Source organism: Catharus ustulatus, chromosome 36, assembly GCF_009819885.2.
Source record: "Catharus ustulatus isolate bCatUst1 chromosome 36, bCatUst1.pri.v2, whole genome shotgun sequence".
Classification (NCBI taxonomy): Eukaryota; Metazoa; Chordata; class Aves; order Passeriformes; family Turdidae; genus Catharus; species Catharus ustulatus.
The window spans coordinates 1319123-1344450 of record NC_046256.1 but is presented as its reverse complement, the minus strand read 5'-3'; the positions used below and the strand labels follow the sequence as shown (position 1 = coordinate 1344450).

General features: G+C 52.6%; 1 protein-coding gene across 1 annotated transcript in view; it reads left to right on the top strand.

Annotated features, from left to right (window-relative positions):
* The window catches only part of EHMT2 (euchromatic histone lysine methyltransferase 2), a 59685-nt gene that overhangs the window by 24881 nt on the left and 9476 nt on the right, over window positions 1-25328 (top strand). The window contains exons 13-22 of the mRNA XM_033084219.2: window positions 7663-7874; window positions 10266-10451; window positions 12298-12380; window positions 13759-13865; window positions 15080-15202; window positions 17530-17631; window positions 18365-18469; window positions 19480-19634; window positions 20599-20766; window positions 23471-23615. Coding sequence (XP_032940110.1) covers window positions 7663-7874; window positions 10266-10451; window positions 12298-12380; window positions 13759-13865; window positions 15080-15202; window positions 17530-17631; window positions 18365-18469; window positions 19480-19634; window positions 20599-20766; window positions 23471-23615 — 1386 coding nt within the window. The remainder of the gene's footprint in view (window positions 1-7662; window positions 7875-10265; window positions 10452-12297; window positions 12381-13758; window positions 13866-15079; window positions 15203-17529; window positions 17632-18364; window positions 18470-19479; window positions 19635-20598; window positions 20767-23470; window positions 23616-25328) is intronic.

Sequence of the window (25328 nt, the reverse complement as noted above, 5' to 3'; positions counted from 1 at the left end):
GTGACCCCTGAGTGACACTGAGTGACACTGAGTGACACTGAGTGACCCCTGAGTGACACTGAGTGACACTGAGTGACACTGAGTGATCCTGAGTGACCCTGAGTGACACTGAGTGACCCCTGAGTGACACTGAGTGACCCTGAGTGACCCTGAGTGACCCTGAGTGACCCCTGAGTGACACTGAGTGACCCCTGAGTGACTGTGAGTGACCACTGAGTGACTGTGAGTGACCCTGAGTGACCCTGAGTGACTGTGAGTGACCCTGAGTGACTGTGAGTGACACTGAGTGACCATGAGTGACCCCAGTGACCCCAGTGACCCCTGTGACCCCCCCCAGGGGACATTCCTGGAGTGCCACCCCGACGTGCGCATCGGTCACCGGTTCCACCGCGCGTGTGTCTCGCGCCTCGGGGGTCTCATTTTCTGTCCCCAAATCCCTTTGGTGACCCTGAGTGACCCCTGAGTGACCCCTGAGTGACCCTGAGTGACACTGAGTGACACTGAGTGACCCTGAGTGACCCCTGAGTGACCCCTGAGTGACCCTGAGTGACCCTGAGTGACACTGAGTGACCCTGAGTGACCCCTGAGTGACCCCTGAGTGACCCCTGAGTGACACTGAGTGACCCCTGAGTGACCCCTGAGTGACACTGAGTGACACTGAGTGACCCCTGAGTGACACTGAGTGACCCCTGAGTGACTCTGAGTGACCCCTGAGTGACACTGAGTGACCCCTGAGTGACCCTGAGTGACCCTGGTGACCCCTGAGTGACCCCTGAGTGACCCCTGAGTGACACTGAGTGACCCCTGAGTGACCCTGAGTGACCCTGAGTGACACTGAGTGACACTGAGTGACACTGAGTGACCCCTGAGTGACCCCTGAGTGACCCTGGTGACCCCTGAGTGACCCCTGAGTGACCCCTGAGTGACCCTGAGTGACCCCTGAGTGACCCTGGTGACCCCTGAGTGACCCTGAGTGACCCTGGTGACCCCTGAGTGACCCCTGAGTGACCCCTGAGTGACACTGAGTGACCCCTGAGTGACACTGAGTGACCCCAGTGACCCCAGTGACCCCTGAGTGACACTGAGTGACACTGAGTGACCCTGAGTGACACTGAGTGACACCTGAGTGACCCCTGAGTGACCCCTGAGTGACACTGAGTGACACTGAGTGACACCTGAGTGACCCCTGAGTGACCCTGAGTGACACCTGAGTGACCCTGAGTGACCCTGAGTGACCCTGAGTGACACTGAGTGACCCTGAGTGACCCTGAGTGACCCTGAGTGACACTGAGTGACCCTGAGTGACCCCTGAGTGACCCCTGAGTGACACTGAGTGACACTGAGTGACCATGAGTGACCCCAGTGACCCCAGTGACCCTGAGTGACAATTCCAGGGGACATTCCTGGAGTGCCACCCCGACGTGCGCATCGGTCACCGGTTCCACCGCGCCTGCGTCTCGCGCCTCGGGGGTCTCATTTTCTGTCCCCAAATCCCTTTGGTGACACTGAGTGACCCCTGAGTGACCCCTGAGTGACCCTGAGTGACACTGAGTGACCCCTGAGTGACACTGAGTGACACTGAGTGACCCCTGAGTGACACTGAGTGACACTGTGTGACCCTGAGTGACACTGAGTGACCCCTGAGTGACCCCTGAGTGACCCCTGAGTGACACTGAGTGACCCCTGAGTGACCCTGAGTGACCTGAGTGACACTGAGTGACCCCTGAGTGACCCCTGAGTGACCCCTGAGTGACACTGAGTGACCCCTGAGTGACCCTGAGTGACCCCTGAGTGACCCCTGAGTGACCCCTGAGTGACCCCTGAGTGACACTGAGTGACCCTGAGTGACCCTGAGTGACACTGAGTGACCCTGAGTGACCCCTGAGTGACCCCTGAGTGACCCCTGAGTGACACTGAGTGACCCTGAGTGACCCCTGAGTGACACTGAGTGACACTGAGTGACCCTGAGTGACCCCTGAGTGACACTGAGTGACCCTGAGTGACCCTGAGTGACCCCTGAGTGACACTGAGTGACACTGAGTGACCCTGAGTGACCCCTGAGTGACACTGAGTGACCCTGAGTGACCCTGAGTGACCCCTGAGTGACACTGAGTGACCCTGAGTGACCCCTGAGTGACACTGAGTGACCCCTGAGTGACACTGAGTGACACTGAGTGACCCTGAGTGACCCCTGAGTGACCCCTGAGTGACCCTGAGTGACACTGAGTGACCCCTGAGTGACACTGAGTGACCCCTGAGTGACACTGAGTGACCCTGAGTGACCCCTGAGTGACCCTGAGTGACACTGAGTGACCCTGAGTGACCCTGAGTGACCCTGAGTGACACTGAGTGACACTGAGTGACCCCTGAGTGACCCCTGAGTGACACTGAGTGACCCCTGAGTGACTGTGAGTGACCACTGAGTGACTGTGAGTGACCCTGAGTGACCCTGAGTGACTGTGAGTGACACTGAGTGACCATGAGTGACCCCAGTGACCCCAGTGACCCCTGTGACCCCCCCCAGGGGACATTCCTGGAGTGCCACCCCGACGTGCGCATCGGTCACCGGTTCCACCGCGCGTGTGTCTCACGCCTCGGGGGTCTCATTTTCTGTCCCCAAATCCCTTTGGTGACCCTGAGTGACCCCTGAGTGACCCTGAGTGACACTGAGTGACACTGAGTGACACTGAGTGACCCCTGAGTGACCCTGAGTGACCCTGAGTGACACTGAGTGACACTGAGTGACACTGAGTGACCCTGAGTGACACTGAGTGACACTGAGTGACCCCTGAGTGACACTGAGTGACCCCTGAGTGACCCCTGAGTGACCCCTGAGTGACCCCTGAGTGACCCTGAGTGACACTGAGTGACACTGAGTGACCCTGAGTGACCCCTGAGTGACCCCTGAGTGACCCTGAGTGACCCTGAGTGACACTGAGTGACCCTGAGTGACCCCTGAGTGACCCCTGAGTGACCCTGAGTGACCCTGAGTGACACTGAGTGACCCCTGAGTGACCCCTGAGTGACCCCTGAGTGACACTGAGTGACCCCTGAGTGACCCCTGAGTGACACTGAGTGACCCTGAGTGACCCTGAGTGACACTGAGTGACCCCTGAGTGACACTGAGTGACCCCTGAGTGACTCTGAGTGACCCCTGAGTGACACTGAGTGACCCCTGAGTGACCCTGAGTGACCCTGGTGACCCCTGAGTGACCCCTGAGTGACCCCTGAGTGACACTGAGTGACCCCTGAGTGACCCTGAGTGACCCTGAGTGACACTGAGTGACACTGAGTGACACTGAGTGACCCCTGAGTGACCCCTGAGTGACCCTGGTGACCCCTGAGTGACCCCTGAGTGACCCCTGAGTGACCCTGAGTGACCCCCTGAGTGACCCTGGTGACCCCTGAGTGACCCTGAGTGACCCTGGTGACCCCTGAGTGACCCCTGAGTGACCCCTGAGTGACACTGAGTGACCCCTGAGTGACACTGAGTGACCCCAGTGACCCCAGTGACCCCTGAGTGACACTGAGTGACACTGAGTGACCCTGAGTGACACTGAGTGACACCTGAGTGACCCCTGAGTGACCCCTGAGTGACACTGAGTGACACTGAGTGACACCTGAGTGACCCCTGAGTGACCCTGAGTGACACCTGAGTGACCCTGAGTGACCCTGAGTGACCCTGAGTGACACTGAGTGACCCTGAGTGGCACTGAGTGACCCTGAGTGACCCCTGAGTGACACTGAGTGACCCCAGTGACCCCAGTGACCCCTGTGACCCCCCCCAGGGGACATTCCTGGAGTGCCACCCCGACGTGCGCATCGGTCACCGGTTCCACCGCGCCTGCGTCTCGCGCCTCGGGGGTCTCATTTTCTGTCCCCAAATCCCTTTGGTGACACTGAGTGACCCCTGAGTGACCCTGAGTGACCCTGAGTGACCCCTGAGTGACACTGAGTGACCCTGAGTGACAATTCCAGGGGACATTCCTGGAGTGCCACCCCGACGTGCGCATCGGTCACCGGTCCCACCGCGCCTGCGTCTCGCGCCTCGAGGGTCTCATTTTCTGTCCCCAAATCCCTTTGGTGACACTGAGTGACCCCTGAGTGACCCCTGAGTGACCCTGAGTGACACTGAGTGACACTGAGTGACCCATGAGTGACCCTGAGTGACACTGAGTGACACTGAGTGACCCCTGAGTGACACTGAGTGACACTGAGTGACCCTGAGTGACACTGAGTGACCCTGATTGACACTGAGTGACCCTGAGTGACCCTGATTGACACTGAGTGATCCTGAGTGACCCTGAGTGACACTGAGTGACCCCTGAGTGACACTGAGTGACCCTGAGTGACCCTGAGTGACCCTGAGTGACCCCTGAGTGACACTGAGTGACCCCTGAGTGACTGTGAGTGACCACTGAGTGACTGTGAGTGACCCTGAGTGACCCTGAGTGACTGTGAGTGACCCTGAGTGACTGTGAGTGACACTGAGTGACCATGAGTGACCCCAGTGACCCCAGTGACCCCTGTGACCCCCCCCAGGGGACATTCCTGGAGTGCCACCCCGACGTGCGCATCGGTCACCGGTTCCACCGCGCGTGTGTCTCGCGCCTCGGGGGTCTCATTTTCTGTCCCCAAATCCCTTTGGTGACCCTGAGTGACCCCTGAGTGACCCCTGAGTGACCCTGAGTGACACTGAGTGACACTGAGTGACCCTGAGTGACCCCTGAGTGACCCCTGAGTGACCCTGAGTGACCCTGAGTGACACTGAGTGACCCTGAGTGACCCCTGAGTGACCCCTGAGTGACCCCTGAGTGACACTGAGTGACCCCTGAGTGACCCCTGAGTGACACTGAGTGACCCTGAGTGACCCTGAGTGACACTGAGTGACCCCTGAGTGACACTGAGTGACCCCTGAGTGACTCTGAGTGACCCCTGAGTGACACTGAGTGACCCCTGAGTGACCCTGAGTGACCCTGGTGACCCCTGAGTGACCCCTGAGTGACCCCTGAGTGACACTGAGTGACCCCTGAGTGACCCTGAGTGACCCTGAGTGACACTGAGTGACACTGAGTGACACTGAGTGACCCCTGAGTGACCCCTGAGTGACCCTGGTGACCCCTGAGTGACCCCTGAGTGACCCCTGAGTGACCCTGAGTGACCCCTGAGTGACCCTGGTGACCCCTGAGTGACCCTGAGTGACCCTGGTGACCCCTGAGTGACCCCTGAGTGACCCCTGAGTGACACTGAGTGACCCCTGAGTGACACTGAGTGACCCCAGTGACCCCAGTGACCCCTGAGTGACACTGAGTGACACTGAGTGACCCTGAGTGACACTGAGTGACACCTGAGTGACCCCTGAGTGACCCCTGAGTGACACTGAGTGACACTGAGTGACACCTGAGTGACCCCTGAGTGACCCTGAGTGACACCTGAGTGACCCTGAGTGACACTGAGTGACCCTGAGTGACCCTGAGTGACCCTGAGTGACACTGAGTGACCCTGAGTGACCCCTGAGTGACCCCTGAGTGACACTGAGTGACACTGAGTGACCCCAGTGACCCCAGTGACCCCAGTGACAATTGCAGGGGACATTCCTGGAGTGCCACCCCGACGTGCGCATCGGTCACCGGTTCCACCGCGCCTGCGTCTCGCGCCTCGGGGGTCTCATTTTCTGTCCCCAAATCCCTTTGGTGACACTGAGTGACCCCTGAGTGACACTGAGTGACACTGAGTGACCCTGAGTGACACTGAGTGACCCCTGAGTGACCCTGAGTGACACTGAGTGACACTGAGTGACCCTGAGTGACCCCTGAGTGACACTGAGTGACCCTGAGTGACACTGAGTGACCCCTGAGTGACACTGAGTGACACTGAGTGACCCTGAGTGACACTGAGTGACCCCTGAGTGACACTGAGTGACCCTGAGTGACCCTGAGTGACCCTGAGTGACCCCTGAGTGACACTGAGTGACCCCTGAGTGACTGTGAGTGACCACTGAGTGACTGTGAGTGACCCTGAGTGACCCTGAGTGACTGTGAGTGACCCTGAGTGACTGTGAGTGACACTGAGTGACCATGAGTGACCCCAGTGACCCCAGTGACCCCTGTGACCCCCCCCAGGGGACATTCCTGGAGTGCCACCCCGACGTGCGCATCGGTCACCGGTTCCACCGCGCGTGTGTCTCACGCCTCGGGGGTCTCATTTTCTGTCCCCAAATCCCTTTGGTGACCCTGAGTGACCCCTGAGTGACCCTGAGTGACACTGAGTGACACTGAGTGACACTGAGTGACCCTGAGTGACCCCTGAGTGACCCTGAGTGACCCCTGAGTGACACTGAGTGACTCTGAGTGACCCCTGAGTGACACTGAGTGACCCTGAGTGACCCCTGAGTGACCCCTGAGTGACACTGAGTGACCCTGAGTGACACTGAGTGACCCTGAGTGACCCTGAGTGACACTGAGTGACCCTGAGTGACCCCTGAGTGACACTGAGTGACCCCTGAGTGACCCCTGAGTGACACTGAGTGACCCCTGAGTGACCCCTGAGTGACCCTGAGTGACACTGAGTGACCCCTGAGTGACCCCTGAGTGACACTGAGTGACCCCTGAGTGACCCCTGAGTGACCCTGAGTGACCCTGAGTGACCCCTGAGTGACCCCTGAGTGACACTGAGTGACCCCTGAGTGACACTGAGTGACACTGAGTGACCCTGAGTGACCCTGAGTGACCCCTGAGTGACACTGAGTGACCCCTGAGTGACCCCTGAGTGACACTGAGTGACCCTGAGTGACCCCTGAGTGACCCCTGAGTGACCCTGAGTGACCCCTGAGTGACACTGAGTGACCCCTGAGTGACCCTGAGTGACACTGAGTGACCCCTGAGTGACACTGAGTGACACTGAGTGACCCTGAGTGACCCTGAGTGACACTGAGTGACCCTGAGTGACCCTGAGTGACACTGAGTGACCCCTGAGTGACCCTGAGTGACCCTGAGTGACACTGAGTGACACTGAGTGACCCTGAGTGACCCCTGAGTGACCCCTGAGTGACACTGAATGACCCCTGAGTGACCCTGAGTGACACTGAATGACCCCTGAGTGACCCTGAGTGACCCTGAGTGACCCTGAGTGACCCCTGAGTGACACTGAATGACCCCTGAGTGACACTGAGTGACCCCTGTGACCCTGAGTGACCCTGAGTGACACTGAGTGACACTGAGTGACCCCTGAGTGACACTGAGTGACCCTGAATGACCCCTGAGTGAAACTGAGTGACCCTGAGTGACACTGAGTGACCCCTGAGTGACACTGAGTGACACTGAGTGACACTGAGTGACCCTGAATGACCCCTGAGTGACACTGAGTGACCCTGAGTGACCCCTGAGTGACCCTGAGTGACCCTGAGTGACCCTGAGTGACACTGAATGACCCCTGAGTGACCCTGAGTGACACTGAATGACCCCTGAGTGACCCTGAGTGACCCTGAGTGACCCTGAGTGACACTGAGTGACCCCTGAGTGACCCTGAGTGACACTGAATGACCCCTGAGTGACCCTGAGTGACACTGAATGACCCCTGAGTGACCCTGAGTGACCCTGAGTGACCCTGAGTGACCCCTGAGTGACCCCAGTGACTCTGAGTGACCCTGAGTGACAATTGCAGGGGACATTCCTGGAGTGCCACCCCGACGTGCGCATCGGTCACCGGTTCCACCGCGCCTGCGTCTCGCGCCTCGGGGGTCTCATTTTCTGTCCCCACTGCGGCGAGGACGCGTCCGAGGCTCAGGAGGTGACCCTGCCCCGCGCCGAGGGGACGCCGGTGCCACCAAACCCGCCCCGGGCCAGAGGGGGGCGGCTCGAGGCCAACACGCCCAGGTCAGGGAAAAATGGGAAAAATTGGGATTTATTGGGGAAAAAATGGGTAAAAAATGGAAAAAATGGGAGGAAAATGGGAAAAATGGGGGAGAAAAGGGAAAAAATGGGATTTATAGGGGGAAAAAATGGGGAAAAATGGGAAAAAATTGGATTTATGGGGGAAAAATGGGGGAGAAAAGGGAAAAAATGGGATTTATAGGGGGAAAAATGGGGAAAAAATGGGGAAAAAATTGAATTTATAGGGGGGAAAAATAGGAAATATGAGAGAAAAAAGGGGGGGAATGGGAAAAAAATGGAATTTATGGGGAACATAAGGGGGGAAATGGGGAAAAAATGGAAAAAAATGGGGAAAAAATTGAATTTATAGGGGGAAAATGGGGGGAAATTGGAAAAAATGGGGGAGAAATGGGGAAAAAATGGGAAAAAATTGAATTTATAGGGGGAAAAATGGGGGAAAAATGGGGAAAATGGAATTTATAATGGGAAAAAATGGGAAAAAATTGGAAAAAATTAAATTTACAGGGGGGAAAAATGGAAAAGAAATGGGAAAATATTGAATTTATAGGGGGAAAATTGGGAAAAAATGGGAAAAAATTAAATTTATAGGGGGAAAAAATGGGAAAAAAAGGGAAAATATTGAATTTATAGGGGGAAAAGTGGGAAAAATGGGGAAAAATTGAATTTACAGGGGGGAAAAATGGGAAAAAAATGGAAAAAAAATGGGAGAAAATTGAATTTATAGGAGGAAAAATGGGGAAAAAAAGGGAAAATATTGGATTTACAGGGGGAAAAATGGGAAAAATGGGAAAAAATTGAATTTATAGGGGGAAAAATGAGAAAAGATGGGGAAAAAAATGGGAAAAACGTTGAATTTATAGGGGGGAAAAATGGGGGGAAAATGGGGAAAAAAATGGGAAAAAAATGGGAAAAATGGGACAGAAATTGGATTTATAGGGAGAAAAAAAATGGGAAAAACTGGGATTTATAGGGGGAAAAATGGGAAAAAATGGGGAAAAAATGGGAAAAATGGAAAAAAATGGGAGAAAATTGAATTTATAGCAGGAAAAATGGGGGGAAATGGGGAAAGAATGGGGAAAAAATGGGAAAAAAATGAACTTATTGGGAGGAAAAAATGAGGGAAATGGGGGGGAATAGGGGGAAATGGGAAAAAATGGGGAAAAATTGGGGAAAAATTGGGATGTATAGGGGGAAAAATGGGAAAAAATGGGGAAAAATGGGGAAGAAATGGGGAAAAATGGGATTTATAGGGGGAAAATGGTGGGAAAATGGTGAGAAATGGGGAAAAAATGGGGAAAATGGGGAAAAATGGGACAAAATTGAATTTATAGGGGGAAAAATGGGGGGAAATGGGGAAAAATGGGGAAAAATTGGAAAAAATTGAATTTACAAGGAGAAAAAAATGGGAAAAAATGGGTAGAAATGGGGAAAATGGGGGAAATGGGCAAAAAATGGGGAAAAAATGGGGAAAAATTGAATTTATTGGGAGAAAAACGGGGGGGAAATGGGGAAAAAATGGGGGAAAATTGGATTTATAGGGGGGAAAAATGGGAAAAAATTGAATTTACAGGGGGAAAAATGGTGGGAAATGGGAAAAAATGGGGAAAAATGGGATTTATAGAGGGAAAAATGAGAAAAAATGGGGAAAAGATGGGGAAAAAATGGGAAATAATTGAATTTATAGGGGGAAAAATGGGGAGAAATAGGGAAAAATGGGATTTACTGGGGGAAATGGGGAAAACGGGAAAAAATTGAATTTACAGGGAGAAAAATGAGGGGGAAATAGGGAAAAATGGGGAAAATTGAATTTACAGGGGGAAAATCGAGGGAAAATTGGGGAAAAATTGAATTTACAGGGGAAAAAATGGGAGGTAAGGGGGGGAAATGGGGAAAAATGGGATTTCTAGGGAAAAAATGGGGAAAAATTGAATTTATGGGGGAAAATTGGTATTTACAGGGAGAAAAATTTGGGGGAAATTGGAAAAAAAATGGGGATTTAGGGTGAAAAAATTGAATTTACAGGGAGAAAATGGGGGGGGAAATGGGGAAAAAATGGGGATTTTGGGGGAAAAATGGGAAGAAAAAAGGGGTGGGTTTGAGGCATTTCAGGGGGGTTTTGGGGGCGCATTTTTGGGGATTTTTTTGGATTTTGGGTTACTTTGGGATGGATTTTTGTGGATTTTGGATAATTCTGGATTCTGTCCCTCCCCCAGTGCCCGGATGCGGGGGCAGGGCGACGTTTATTCTGGATAATTCTGGTTTATTTTGGGTTATTTTGGCTTATTTTGGATGGATTTTTTGGGGGATTTTTTTGGATTTTGGGTTATTTTGGGATGGATTTTGGCTAATTTTGGATTCTGATCCTCCCCCCAGTGCCCGGATGCGGGGGCAGGGCGAGGGCCGGGCCCCTCCCCCCGACCCCCGGGCCGAGCCCATCGACAGCTCGGGGGGGCCCGTGCTGGCCCTGCCCTCGGGGGGGGCCCTGAGCGCCCGGGGGCTGCCCCCAGGCCCGGCCAGGGACAGCCTGGAGAAGGCTCTGCTGGGCCAGGAGGCCGAGAGGTGAGAGGGGAACACACCTGGGCAGGTAACACACACCTGGGAGGGGTTAACATAAACCTGGGACCCAAAAAATGTACCTGAGAGGGGTTAAAATACACCTGGAATGGGATAAAAACTCACCAGGGACAGCCTGGAGAAGGCTCTGCTGGGACAGGAGGCCGAAAGGTGAGAGGGGAGCACACCTGGGCAGGTAACACACACCTGGGGAGGGGATAAAACACACCTGGGACCCAAAAAATGTACCTGAGAGGGGTTAAAATACACCTGGGATGGGATAAAAACTCACCAGGGACAGCCTGGAGAAGGCTCTGCTGGGACAGGAGGCCGAGAGGTGAGAGAAGAATACACCTGGGCAGGTAACACACACCTGGGGGGGAATAAACCACACCTGGGATGGGTTAATGTACACCTGGGAGCACAAAAACCACACCTGGGGGGGATAAAATATCCCAAAAACCACACCAGGGACAGGCTGGAGAAGGCTCTGCTGGGCCAGGAGGCTGAGAGGTGAGTCCTAAAATACACCTGGGCAGGTAACACACACCTGGGACCCAAAAAACACAGCAAAAATACACCTGGGATGGGTTAAAATACACCTGGGGGGGATAAAACACCCCAAAAACCACACCTGGGACTGCCTGGAGAAGGCTCTGCTGGGACAGGAGGCTGAGAGGTGAGTCCCAGAATACACCTGGGCAGGTAACACACACCTGGGAGGGGTTAACATACACCTGGGATCCAAAAAACACAGCAAAAATACACCTGGGATGGGTTAAAATACACCTGGGAGGGGATAAAAACTCACCTGGGACAGCCTGGAGAAGGCTCTGCTGGGCCAGGAGGCTGAGAGGTGAGAGAAAAACACACCTGGGCAGGTAACACACACCTGGGAGGGGATAAAACACACCTGGGGGGGGATAACATACCCAAAAACCACAGCTGGGGGGGATAAAACACACCAAAAACTCACCTGGGACAGCCTGGAGAAGGCTCTGCTGGGCCAGGAGGGTGAGAGGTGAGAGGGGAACACACCTGGGCAGGTAACACACACCTGGGAGCCAAAATCACACACCTGGGAGGGGATAAAACACACCTAAGGGGCATAAAATACACCTGGGATGGGATAAAAACTCACCAGGGAGAGGCTGGAGAAGGCTCTGCTGGGCCAGGAGGCTGAAAGGTGAGTCCCAAAATACACCTGGGCAGGTAACACACACCTGGGGAGGGGTTAATGTACACCTGGGATCCAAAAAAAACAGAAAAAAACACCTGAGAGGGGATAAAACACCCTAAAAACTCACCTGGGACACCCTGAGATTTCTCCCAGTGTCCCCAAAGTCCCCCCCCAGTTGATCCCAGCTCCACTCTCAGTCCCCTCCCAGTCCATCCCAGTTGATCCCAGCTCTCCCCAGTCCCTCCCAGTTGATGTCAGTCCCATCCCAGTTGATTCCAATCCCATCCCAGTCCCTCCCAGTCCCTCCCAGTTGATCCCAGTCCCCTCCCAGTTAATCCTCCCCCCACTCCCAGTCCCCCCCAGTTGATCCCAGTTGATCCCAGTCCCTTCCAATCCCCTCCCAGTTGATTCCAGTCTCTCCCAGTCCCTCCCAGTCCCCCCCAGTTGATCCCAGTCCTCTCCCACTTGATCCCAGTCCCTTCCCAGTCCATCCCAGTCCCTCACAATTGATCCCAGTTGATCCCAATCCCATCCCAGTCCATCCCAGTCCATCCCAGTCCCTCCCAGTCCCCTCCCAGTCCCTCCCAGTTGATCCCAGTTCCCTCCCAGTCTCCTCCCAGTCCCCTCCCAGCCCCTCCCAGTCCCTCCCAGTCAATCCCAGTTCCCCCCCAGGAGGAAGAAGCTCCGTTTCCACCCTCGGCAGCTTTACCTGAGCGTCAAACAGGGGGAGCTGGGCAGGGTCATCCTGATGTTGTGTGAGTGGGGACCCCAAAAAACCCCAAAAAACCCCAAATCCACAAAAGGGACCCAAAAAACCCAAAGGGGACCCAAAATCCCAGATGGGGACCCCGAAATTTGGGGGGAATCCCAAAATCCTGGGGGGAATTGAGGGAAAATCCCAAATCCTGGGCAGGGTCATCCTGGTGCTGTGTGAGTGGGGACCCCAAAAAACCCCAAAACCCAAAAAAATTCCAAAAAGGACCCCAAAAACAGACCCCAAAAACTGGGGGGGACCCCAAAATCCCAAAGGGGATCCCGAAATTTGGGGGGGAATTGAGGGAAAATCCCAAATCCTGGGCAGGGTCATCCTGATGCTGCATGAATGGGGACCCCAAAATCCCAAAAATCCAAAAAAATCCCAAAAGGGACCCCAAAAAACCCCAAAAGAGACCCCAAAATCCCAAAGGGACCCAAAAAATCCCAAAAGGGACCCCAAAATCCCAAAGGGGGAGCCCAAAATTTGGGGGGAATCCCAAAATCCTGGGGAGGAATTGAGGGAAAATCCCAAATCCTGGGCAGGGTCATCCTGGGGCTGAGTGAGTGGGGACCCCAAAAACCCAAAAACCCCAAATCCACAAAAGGGACCCCAAAAAACCCAAAAGGGACCCCAAAAAATCCCAGAAGAGACCCCAAAAACTGGGGGGGGGAGTCCCAAAATCCTCAGGGAGTCTCTGGAGGGGATTTAGGGGGTCCTGGGGTGGAGTTTGGGGGAAAATTTTGGGGTTCCCGACCCCATTTTTGGGGCTTTTTTCCCATTTTTTTGAGTTCCCAGTCCCATTTTGGGTTTTTTCCCCCATTTTTGGAGTTCCTGATCCCGTTTTTGGGGGGTTCCTGACCCATTTTTTGGTTTTTTTAACCCCATTTTTTGGGTTCCTGACCCATTTTTTGGGGGTTTTTCCCCCCATTTTTGGAGTTCCTGATCCCATTTTTGGGTTCCTGATCCCATTTTTGGGTTCCTGATCCCATTTTTGGGGGGTTCTTGACCAATTTTCGGGTTTTTTTCCCCTTTTTTGTGGTTCCTGACCCCATTTTTGATGTCCCAATCCCTTTTATTTGTTTTTTTCCCCCATTTTTGGGGTTCCTGACTTATTTTTTGTTTTTTTCCCCCATTTTTGGGGTTCCTGACCCATTTTCGGGGTTTTTTTTACCCCATTTATTGGGTTCTTTTCCCCATTTTTGGGGTTTCTGACCCGTTTTGGGGTTTTTTTCGCCATTTTTGGGGTTCCTGACCCCATTTTTGGTGTTTTTAACCCCATTTTTAGGATTCCTGACCCCCAGTTTTTGGGTTTTTTTCCCCCAATTTTGGGTTTTTTCCCCCATTTTTTGGGTCCCTGACCCCCCCTCTGTTCCCAGTGGACAACCTGGACCCGAATTTCCAGAGCGACGCCCAGAGCAAGCGCTCGGCTCTGCACGCGGCCGCGCAGAAGGGACACCTGGAGATCTGTCACCTGCTGCTGCAGGTGGGGACACCTGGGGACACCTGGGGACACCTGGGGACAGCTGGGGACACCTGGGACACACCTGGGGACAGCTGGGGACAGCTGGGGACAGCTGGGACACACCTGGGGACACATCTGAGTACACCTGGGGACAGCTGGGGACAGCTGAGACACACCTGAGTACACCTGGGGACACCTGGAGATCTGTCACCTGCTGCTGCAGGTGGGGACACCTGGGGACAGCTGGGGACAGCTGGGGACACACCTGGGGACAGCTGGGGACAGCTGGGGACACACCTGGGGACAACTGGGACACCTGGGGGACACACCTGGGGACAGCTGGGGACAGCCCTAGGGACACCTGGAGATCTGACACCTGCTGCTGCAGGTGGGGACACCTGGGGACAGCTGGGGACAGCTGGGGACACCTGGGAACACCTGGGGACACCTGGGGACACCTGGGACATCTGGGGACAGCTGGGACACCTGGGGACACCTGGGACACACCTGGGGACAGCTGGGGACACCTGGGGACACCTGGGGACAGCTGGGGACACAGCTGGGGACAGCTGGAGATCTGTCACCTGCTGCTGCAGGTGGGGACACCTGGGGACACCTGGGGACAGCTGGGGACACCTGGGGACACCTGGGGACAGCCCTAGGGACACCTGGGGATCTGTCACCTGCTACTGCAGGTGGGGACACCTGGGACACCTGGGGACAGCTGGGACACACCAGGGGACAGCTGGGGACACAGCTGGGGACACATCTGAGTACACCTGGGGGCACCTGGGGACAGCTGGGGACATCCCAGTGCTCCCAGTATGGGATCACAGCAATCCCAGTGCTCCCAGTACAACCCAGAGCATGGGGACGGTCAGTGATGGTCAGTGCTGGGCTGTACTGGTCTGTACTGGTCTGTACTGGTCAGTGTTGGTCTGTACTGGTCAGTACTGGTCTGTACTGGTCCATACTGGTCTGTGCTGGTCCGTACTGGTCCATACTGGCCAATACTGATCTGTACTGGTCAGTACTGGTCTGTACTGGTCAGTGGTCACTCAGTGGTCACTGTGTGGTCACTCCGCAGGCCAGAGCCAACATCAACGCGGTGGACAAGCAGCGCTGGGGGTGGGGGGTGGTACTGGTCAGTACTGGTCAGTACTGGTCTGTACTGGTCCGTACTGGTCAGTGATGGTCAGTGGTCACCCTGTGGTCACTGTGTGGTCACTCCGCAGGCCGGAGCCAACATCAACGCGGTGGACAAGCAGCGCCGGACGCCGCTGATGGAGGCCGTGGCCAACGACCAGCTGGAGGCGGCGCGGTACCTGCTGCGCCGCGGGGGCTGCGTCTACAGCAAGGTGACGTCACCGCCGCGCCCCCGCGACGTCACCGTGACGTCATCAAATACACGTGTGACGTCAGAGTGACGTCATTGCGGTCAGAGTGACGTCAGCGTGACATCATCACAGCTGTGTGATGTCATCACAAACCATGTGACGTCAGCTTGATGTCATCTTGACCGTGTGATGTCACTGCGGCCCCGTGACGTCAGCATGACGTCAGCAAAGATACGTGTGACGTCAGAGTGACGTCATCACAGCAGTGTGATGTCACCGCGGCCCTGTGACGTCAGGGTGACGTTAGCGTGGCTGTGTGACATCATCGCGGCCTGTGATGTCAGAGTGACGTCATCGCAGGTCTGTGGCGTCAACATGACGTCATTGTGGCCATGTGATGTCATCGCGGCCCTGTGACGTCAGTGTGACATCATCGCAGACCATGTGATCTCAGAGTGGCGCCATCGCAAACCATGTGACATCAGAGTGATGTCATCGCGACCCTGTGACATCAGAGTGACGTCATTGCAGATCCATGATGTCAACATGACGTCATTGTGGGCATGTGATGTCATCGCGGCCCTGTGACGTCAACGTGATGTCATCACAAACCATATGACGTCAGTGGGACATCATCACAAATCTGTGACTCACCATGACGTCATTGCAACCCTGTGACATCAGTGTGATGTCATCGTGACCCTGTGACGTCAGCGTGACGTCATCACAGATCCATGACATCATTGCAACCCTGTGACATCAACATGACGTCATCACAGCAGTGTGACATCATCACGGGCCTGTGATGTCGGCATGACGTCATCACAGAAATGTGATGTCATCGTGGCCCTGTGATGTGTGACGTCATCACAACCCTGAGACGTCAGCGCGACGTCATCGCAGACCTGTGATGTCAGCGTGACGTCACCACAGATCCATGACGTCAATGTGACGTCATTGCGGCCATGTGAGGTCATTGTGGGGCATGTGACGTCATCAGTCACCTATGGCGTCAACGTGATGTCATCGCAGCATTGTGACGTCACTGTGACGTCATCACTTACTCCTGAACTCAGTGTGGCGTCATCACAAACATGTGACGTCATCATTGCGTCATTGTGATGTCATCGCAGACCAGTGACGTCAGAATGACGTCATCACAACCATGTGACGTCAGAGTTCTGTCATCGCGACCATGTGACGTCAGTGTGACGTCATCACGGGTCTGTGACTCACCATGACGTCACTGCAACCCTGTGACGTCAGTGTGACATCATTGCGGCCCTGCAACATCAACATGACGTCATTGCGGCCATGTGAGGTCATAATGGAGCAGGTGACGTCGTCGGTCACCCTTGACGTCTGTGTGACGTCATCGCGACCATGTGACATCAGCGTGACTTCATCACAAACCATGTGACATAAGCGTGACGTCACTGCAACCCTGTGACGTCAGAGTGACGTCAGCGCAGCTATGTGATATCAGAGTGATGTCATCACGGCCCCATGACGTCAGTGTGACGTCATCACAAACTTGTGACGCCATGACGTCACCACAACCCTGTGACGTAGTGTGACGTCATAGCAACTCCGCAATGTCATTGGTTACCAGTGATGTCATGGCAACCCCATGATGTCATTGGGCACTATGACGTCATCGCACGCCCTGTGATGTCGTTGGTCACCTGTGACGTCAGTGTGGCATCAGAGCAATGCCGCGATGTCATTGGTTGCCCGTGACATCAGCATGACGTCATTGTGCACCCCCGATGTCATTGCTCAGCCGTGACGTCATAGCGCGGCCCGTCATGTCATTGGTTGCCGTGGTAACCATGCTATGATGTCATCAGTGCCTCAGTGATGTCAGTGTGCTCTGTAGAGTGTCACTGCTCTCTGTGATGTCATCACCCCCCTGTGTGACATCACTGGGCTCTCTGTGACGTCATCATGTGCTCCGTGGCATCGCCACACCCCCCCGATGTCACTGTGCTTTCTATGACGTCACCGCGCCTCGTGTGACGTCGCCGTGCCTCCTATGACATCACCGTGTTATTGATGACATCACAGTGCACGTTGTGATGTCACCACGTCTTCTATGACATCGCGGTGCCGTGTGTGACGTCATTGTGCTCTCTGTGACTTCACCACCCCGTATGATGTCACCACCCCCTATGTGACGTCACCAGCCCTGTGTGCCATCCACATGCCCCCATATGACGTCACCACTCCTCTGTGTGACATCACTATCCCTCTGTATGATGTCACCACCCCCTCTATGATGTCATCACCCCATGTGTGACGTCATCATCCTCTGTATGACGTCATCACCCCCCTGTATGACGTCACAGGAGGAGGACGGCTCCACCTGCCTGCACCACGCGGCCAAAAACGGGAACCTGGAGATGGTGGAGCTGCTGCTGAGCACCGGGCAGGTGGACGTTAATGCACAGGTCAGTGTCCACTCAGTGTCCAGTCACTGTCCTGAGTGTGTCCAGTGAGTGTCCTGAGTGTGTCCTGGGGCTGGTCAGGGGTCAGAGGTCAGGGAACCTGGAGATGGTGGAGCTGCTGCTGAGCACCGGGCAGGTGGACGTTAATGCACAGGTCAGTGTCCACTCAGTGTCCAGTGACTGTCCTGAGTGTCCTGAGTGTGTCCTGAGTGTCACCTGAGTGTCCTGAGAGTGTCCTGAGTGTCCTGAGTGTGTCCTGAGTGTGTCCTGAGTGTCCTGAGTGTCCTGAGTGTCCTGAGAGTGTCCTGAGTGTCACCTGAGTGTCCTGAGTGTGTCCTGAGTGTGTCCTGAGTGTCCTGAGTGTCTTGGCAGTGGTCAGGGACTGTCCTGAGTGTCCAGGTGTGGCCTGAGTGTCCTGGCAGTGGTCAGGGGTGGCCAGAGTTGGTCACTGACCCCTGAGTGACCCCAAGTGACCCCCAGGACAACGGGGACTGGACCCCGATCATTTGGGTTTGGGGTGGTCAGTGAGGGTCAGGGGTGATCAGGGGTGGTCTGGAGGGGGTCACTGACCCCGAGTGACCCCTGAGTCACCCCGAGTGACCCCCCAGGACAACGGGGGCTGGACCCCGATCATTTGGGTTTGGGGTGGTCAGGGGGGGTCAGTGGTGATCAGGGGTGGTCTGGGGGGGGTCACTGACCCCGAGTGACCCCCGAGTGACCCCGAGTGACCCCCCAGGACAACGGGGGCTGGACCCCGATCATCTGGGCGGCCGAGCACAAACACATCGAGGTCATTCGGCGCCTCCTGACCCGCGGGGCCGACGTCACCCTGACCGACAACGTGAGCGGGACTGGGGACACTGGGAGGGACTGGGGGGAACTGGGAGGGACTGGGAGGGGACTGGGAGGGACTGGGAGGGACTGGGAGGGACTGGGGGGGACTGGGAGGGAACTGGGATGAACTGGGGGGGACTGGGAGGGACTGGGGGGGACTGGGAGGAACTGGGAGGGGGAATGGGAGGGGACTGGGATGGGACTGGGAGGAAACTGGGAGGGACTGGGATGGACTGGGATGGACTGGGAGGGACTGGGATGGACTGGGAGGGACTGGGAGGGGACTGGGAGGGACTGGGATGGACTGGGATGGACTGGGAGGGACTGGGAGGGGACTGGGATGGACTGGGATGGACTGGGAGGGACTGGGAGGGACTGGGAGGGACTGGGAGGAACTGGGATGGGACTGGGATGGGACTGGGAGGGACTGGGAGGGACTGGGGGGGACTGGGGACACCTGGGGACACCTGGGGACACTGGTCAGTGATGGTCAGTGCTGGTCTGTACTGGTCAGTGATGGTCAGTAGTGGTCAGTGATGGTCAGTGATGGTCACTCCGCCCAGGAGGAGAACATCTGCCTGCACTGGGTGCTCAGTGGGTGGTCAGTGCTGGTCAGTGATGGTCAGTGCTGGTCAGTGATGGTCAGTAGTGGTCAGTAGTGGTCACTGGATGGTCAGTACTGGTCAGCAGTGGTCACTCCCCCCCCAGGAGGAGAACATCTGCCTGCACTGGGTGCTCAGTGGGTGGGTGTGGCTGCTCTGGGGTGGTCAGTAGTGGTCAGTAATGGTCAGTGGATGGTCAGTGATGATCAGTGGATGGTCAGCAGTGGTCAGCAGTGGTCAGTGATGGTCACTCCCCCCCCAGGAGGAGAACATCTGCCTGCACTGGGTGCTCAGTGGGTGGGTGTGGCTGCTCTGGGGTGGTCAGTGCTGGTCAGTGCTGGTCAGTGATGGTCAGTGCTGGTCAGTGATGATCAGTGGGTGGTCAGTAGTGGTCATCAGTGGTCATTCTCCCCAGGAGGAGAACATCTGCCTGCACTGGGCGTCGTTCACGGGCAGCGCCGAGATCGCCGAGGTTCTGCTGAACGCTCAGTGCGACCTGCACGCGGTGAACTTCCACGGGGACACCCCCCTGCACATTGCTGCCAGGGAGAGCTACCACGACTGTGTCAGGTATTGGGGCTGGGGGCTTCTGGGGGGGTCACAGGGGTCTGGGGGGGTCACAGGGGTCTGGGGGCTTCAGGGGTGTCAGGGGTGACAGGGACATGGGGACACCCCCTGCACATTGCTGCCAGGGAGAGCTACCAGGGCTGTGTCAGGTGAGGGGGAATTGGGGCTGGGGGCTTCTCAGGGGGTCATAGGGGTCACAGGGGTCAGAGGGGTCTGGGGGCTTCAGGGGACACAGGGACATGGGGACACCCCCTGCACATTGCTGCCAGGGAGAGACACCAGGGCTGTGTCAGGTATTGAGTCTGGGGGCTTCTGAGGGGGTCACAGGGGTCTGGGGGCTTCAGGGGACACCAGGGCTGTGTCAGGAATTGGGTCTGGGGGCTTCAGGGGGAGTCACAGGGGTCACAGAGGCACCCCAAGCTCATTGTGGCCACCAGGGCAGTGTCAGGAATTGGGGGGAATTGGGTCTAGGGGCTTCTGAGGGGTAGGCCCTGGAATTTGGGGTGGATTTTGGGGGTCCCAGAATTCAGGGAGGGGTCTCTGAATTTGAGGAGGGGTCTCTGAATTTGAGGAGGGGTCTCTCACCCTGTTTCCCCCCCCCCCCCAGCCTGTTCCTGTCCCGGGGGGCTCCACTGGGGAATTCTCAGAATTTGGGTTGGATTTTGTGACTCCCTGAATTTGAGGAGGGGTCCCTGAATTTGAGGAGGGGTCTCAGAATTTGGGGAGGGGTCTCTGAATTTGAGGAGGGGTCTCTCACCCCCTTTCCCCCCTCCCCAGCCTGTTCCTGTCCTGGGGGGCTCCACTGGGGAATTTAGGATGGAATTGGGAAATTCTCCGAATTTGGGGTGGATTTTGTGACTCCCTGAATTTGGGGTGGTTCCCAGAATTTGGGGAGGGGTCTCTGTAATTTGAGGAGGGGTCTCTGTAATTTGGGGAGGGATCTCTCACCCCCTTTCCCCCCTCCCAGCCTGTTCCTGTCCCGAGGGGCTGACCCTGATGTCCGGAACAAGGAGGGCGATTCCCCGCTGGACCTGACCCCCGAGCGCTCCGAGGTCTGGGTGGCTCTGCAGCTCAACAGGAAATTGAGGCTGGGGGCTGCAGGCAGGGCCCTGCACACCGAGCGCATCGTCAGCAGGTGGGGAGGGGGCTGCAAAAATTATTGGGGATTTTTTGGGGATTTTTTGGGGATTTTTTTGGGATTTTTTGGGATTTTTTACGAATTTTTTTTGTGATTTTTGATGATTTTTTAGGATTTTTTGGGACTTTTTTGGGATTTTTTGGGGATTTTTTTGGGATTTTTTTGGGATTTTTTTGAGATTTTTTGGGGATTTTTTGGGGGATTTTTTGGGATTTTTTTGGGATTTTTTGGGATTTTTTACGAATTTTTTTTGTGATTTGTGATGATTTTTTGGGGATTTTTTTGGATTTTTTTGGGGAATTTTTTGGATTTTTTTGGGATTTTTTTGGATTTTTTTGGAGATTTTTTATGATTTTTTGGGGATTTTTTGAGAATTTTTTTGAGATTTTTGGGGGATTTTTTACGATTTTTTTGGGATTTTTTTGGGATTTTTTTTTTGAATTTTGGGATTTTTTTGGGATTTTTTGGGGATTTTTTACGAATTTTTTTTGTGATTTTTGATGATTTTTTGGGAATTTTTTGGCATTTTTTGCGGTTTTTCGTGTGGGATTTGGGTTGGTTTTTGGGGGTTTGGGGTCCCCAATTGAGGCTGGGGGCTGCAGGCAGGGCCCTGCACACCGAGCTCATCGTCAGCAGCTGGGGAGGGGGCTTCCAGGGCTTGGGGGATTTTTTGGGATTTTTTTGGGATTTTTTGGGATTTTTTGGGGATTTTTTGGGGATTTTTTTTTTTATTTTTTTGGGGATTTTTTGGGGATTTTTTGGGGATTTTTTGGGATTTTTTACGAATTTTTTTGGGGATTTTTGATGATTTTTTTTGGGGATTTTTGATGATTTTTTGGGATTTTTAGGCAATTTTTTGGTGATTTTTGATGATTTTTTGGGGATTTTTTGGGATTTTTTTGGGATTTTTTTGATTTTTTTTTTAGATGTTTTGGGGGACTTTTTGGCGATTTTTTGGGATTTTTTACGATTTTTTTTTTGGTGATTTTTGAGGGATTTTTTTGGGGATTTTTTGAGATTTCTTTGGGATTTTTCGGGGTTTTTTTGCGGATTTTTTGGGGATTTTTTGGAATTTTTTACTAATTTTTTTGGTGATTTTTGATGATTTTTTAGGGATTTTTGGGGATTTTTTGGGATTGTTTGGGGATTTTTTGGGGATTTTTTCGGGATTTTTTTGGGATTTTTTTGAGATTTTTTGGGGATTTTTTGGGGATTTTTTGGGGGATTTTTTGGGATTTCTTTGGGATTTTTTGGGATTTTTTACGAATTTTTTTTGTGATTTTTGGGATTTTTTGGGGATTTTGTGGAATTTTTTGGGGGGATTTTTTTGGGATTTTTGGGGGATTTTTAGGGATTTTTTGGGGATTTTTTGGGGGTTTTTTTTTGAGATTTTTTGGGGATTTTATAGGATTTTTTGTGATTTTTTTGGTGATTTTTGATGATTGTTTGGGGATTTTTTTGGGACTTTTTGGGGATTTTTTGGGATTTTTTTGAGGTTTTTTGGGGGATTTTTTGGGGATTTTTTTTTAATTTTTTTGGCATTTTTTGTGTGGGGTTTGGGTCAGTCTTTGGAGGTTTGGGGTCCCCAATTGAGGCTGGGGGCTGCAGGCAGGGCCCTGCACACCGAGCGCATTGGCAGCAGGTGGGGAGGGGGCTGCAAAAATTATTGGGGATTTTTGGGGATTTTTTTGGGATTTTTTGGGATTTTTTGGGGATTTTTTGGGATTTTTTTGGGATTTTTTACGAATTTTTTTTTGTGATTTTTGATGATTTTTTTGGGGATTTTTTGGATTTTTTGGGGGGACTTTTTGGGATTTTTTGGGATTTTTTGGGATTTCTTTTGGATTTTTTGGGGATTTTTTTGGGGATTTTTTTGGGATTTTTTGAGGGTTTTTTTGGATTTTTGGGATTTTTTTTTGTGATTTATGATGATTTTTTTGGTGATTTTTTTTATTATTATTTTTGGGGGAATTTTTGGGGATTTTTTTGGGATTTTTTTTGAGATTTTTTGGGATTTTTTAAATTTTATTTTTATTTTATTTTTTGGGATTTTTTGGGAATTTTTTGGACTTTTTTGAGGTTTTTTTGGGGATTTTTTTGAGATTTTTTGGGGATTTTTTTTGGATTTTATAGGATTTTTCTGGGATTTTTTGGGATTTTTTGGGATTCTTTACGAATTTTTTTGGTGATTTTTGGTGATTTTTTGGGGGTTTTTTGGCAATTTTTGGGGGATTTTTTTGGAATTTTTGGGGATTTTTTTTGGATTTTTAAGATTTTTTTTGTGATTTTTGGGGATTTTTCGGGGATTTTTTGGGATTTTTTTGAGATTTTTTTGGGTGGTTTTTGGGGATTTTTTTGTGACTTTTTTTGGATTTTTTTGGGATTTTTTGGGATTTTTTGGGATTTTTTGGGGATTGTTTGGGATTTTTAACGAATTTTTTTGGTGATTTTTTATGATTTTTTGGGGGATTTTTTGGGATTTTTTGGGGATTTTTGGGGATTTTTTTGGTGATTTTTGATGATTTTTTGGGATTTTTTGGGATTTTTTGGGATTTTTTTTGAGATTTTTGGAGGATTTTTTACGATTTTTTTGTGATTTTTTGGGGATTTTTTTGGGATTTTTTTTAAATTAAATTTTTTAATTCTTAATTTGTAATTTTTTTGTATTTTTCTATTTTTTTTTATTCTTTTTCTGTCCCAGGGACGTGGCCCGAGGCCATGAGAACGTTCCCATCCCGTGCGTGAACGGCGTGGACGAGGAGCCGTGTCCCCAGGATTACAAATACATCGCTGAGAACTGCGAGACATCCACCATGAACATCGACCACAACATCACCCACCTGCAGGTGAGGGACTGGGACAAACTGGGATATACTGGGATGGACTGGGACAAACTGGGATGGACTGGGATGGACTGGGAGGGACTGGGAGGGACTGGGAGGGGACGAGGAGCCGTGTCCCCAGGACTACAAATACATCGCTGAGAACTGCGAGACATCCACCATGAACATCGACCACAACATCACCCACCTGCAGGTGAGGGACTGGGATGGACTGGGATGGACTGGGATGGACTGGGATGGACTGGGATGGACTGGGAGGGACTGGGAGGGGACGAGGAGCCGTGTCCCCAGGATTACAAATACATCGCTGAGAACTGCGAGACATCCACCATGAACATCGACCACAACATCACCCACCTGCAGGTACTGAACTGGGATATACTGGGATGGACTGGGACAAACTGGGATGGACTGGGATAGACTGGGATGGGATTTTTGGGGGGTTTTTGGGGGATTTGAGGGGGATTTTTGAGGATAAATGTGAGATATCGACCATGAACATCGACCACAACATCACCCACCTGCAGGTGAGGGACTGGGACAAACTGGGACAAACTGGGATGGACTGGGATGGACTGGGATGGACTGGGATGGACTGGGATGGACTGGGAGGGGACGAGGAGCCGTGTCCCCAGGACTACAAATACATCGCTGAGAACTGTGAGACATCCACCATGAACATCGAGCACAACATCACCCACCTGCAGGTACTGAACTGGGACAAACTGGGATATACTGGGATGGACTGGGAGGGACTGGGATGGACTGGGATAGACTGGGATCAAACTGGGAGGGGATTTAGGGTTTTTTGGGGGGGGTTTTAGGGGGGATTTTTGGGGATAAATGTGAGACATCGACCATGAACATCGAGCACAACATCACACACCTGCAGGTACTGGGGACTGGGAGGGACTGGGACATACTGGGATGGACTGGGATAGACTGGGATCAAACTGGGATAAACTGGGATCAAACTGGGAGGGAATTTTTGGGTTTTTTCGGGGGGTTTTGGGGGATTTGAGGGGGATTTTTGGGGATAAATGTGAGATATCGACCATGAACATCGAGCACAACATCACACAGCTGCAGGTACTGAGGGACTGGGACATACTGGGACAAACTGGGACAAACTGGGATCAACTGGGATCAAACTGGGATGGACTGGGAGGGGATTTAGGGACACTGGGAAGGACTGGAATCAAACTGGGAGGGACTGGGAGGGATTTTTTTTGCATTTTGTTGAATTTTAGGGTAATTTTGAGTGAATTTTGGGTGAATTTTGGGTGAATTTTGGGTAAATTTTGGGTGAATTTTGAGTGAATTTTGAGTGAATTTTGGGTGAATTTTGGGTGAATTTTGAGTGAATTTTGAGTGAATTTTGGGTGAATTTTGGGTGAATTTTGAGTGAATTTTGGGTGAATTTTGAGTGAATTTTGGGTGAATTTTGACTGAATTTTGGGTGAATTTTGGGTAAATTTTGAGTGAATTTTGAGTCAATTTTGGGTGAATTTTGAGTCAATTTTGGGTAAATTTTGAGTGAATTTTGAGTGAATTTTGGGTGAGTTTTGGGTAAATTTTGAGTGAATTTTGGGTCAATTTTTGTTAAATTTTGGGTGAATTTTGAGTGAATTTTAAATATATTTTGGGTGAATTTTGGGTGAATTTTGAGTGAATTTTAGGTAAATTTTGAGTCAATTTTGGGTAAATTTTGGGTGA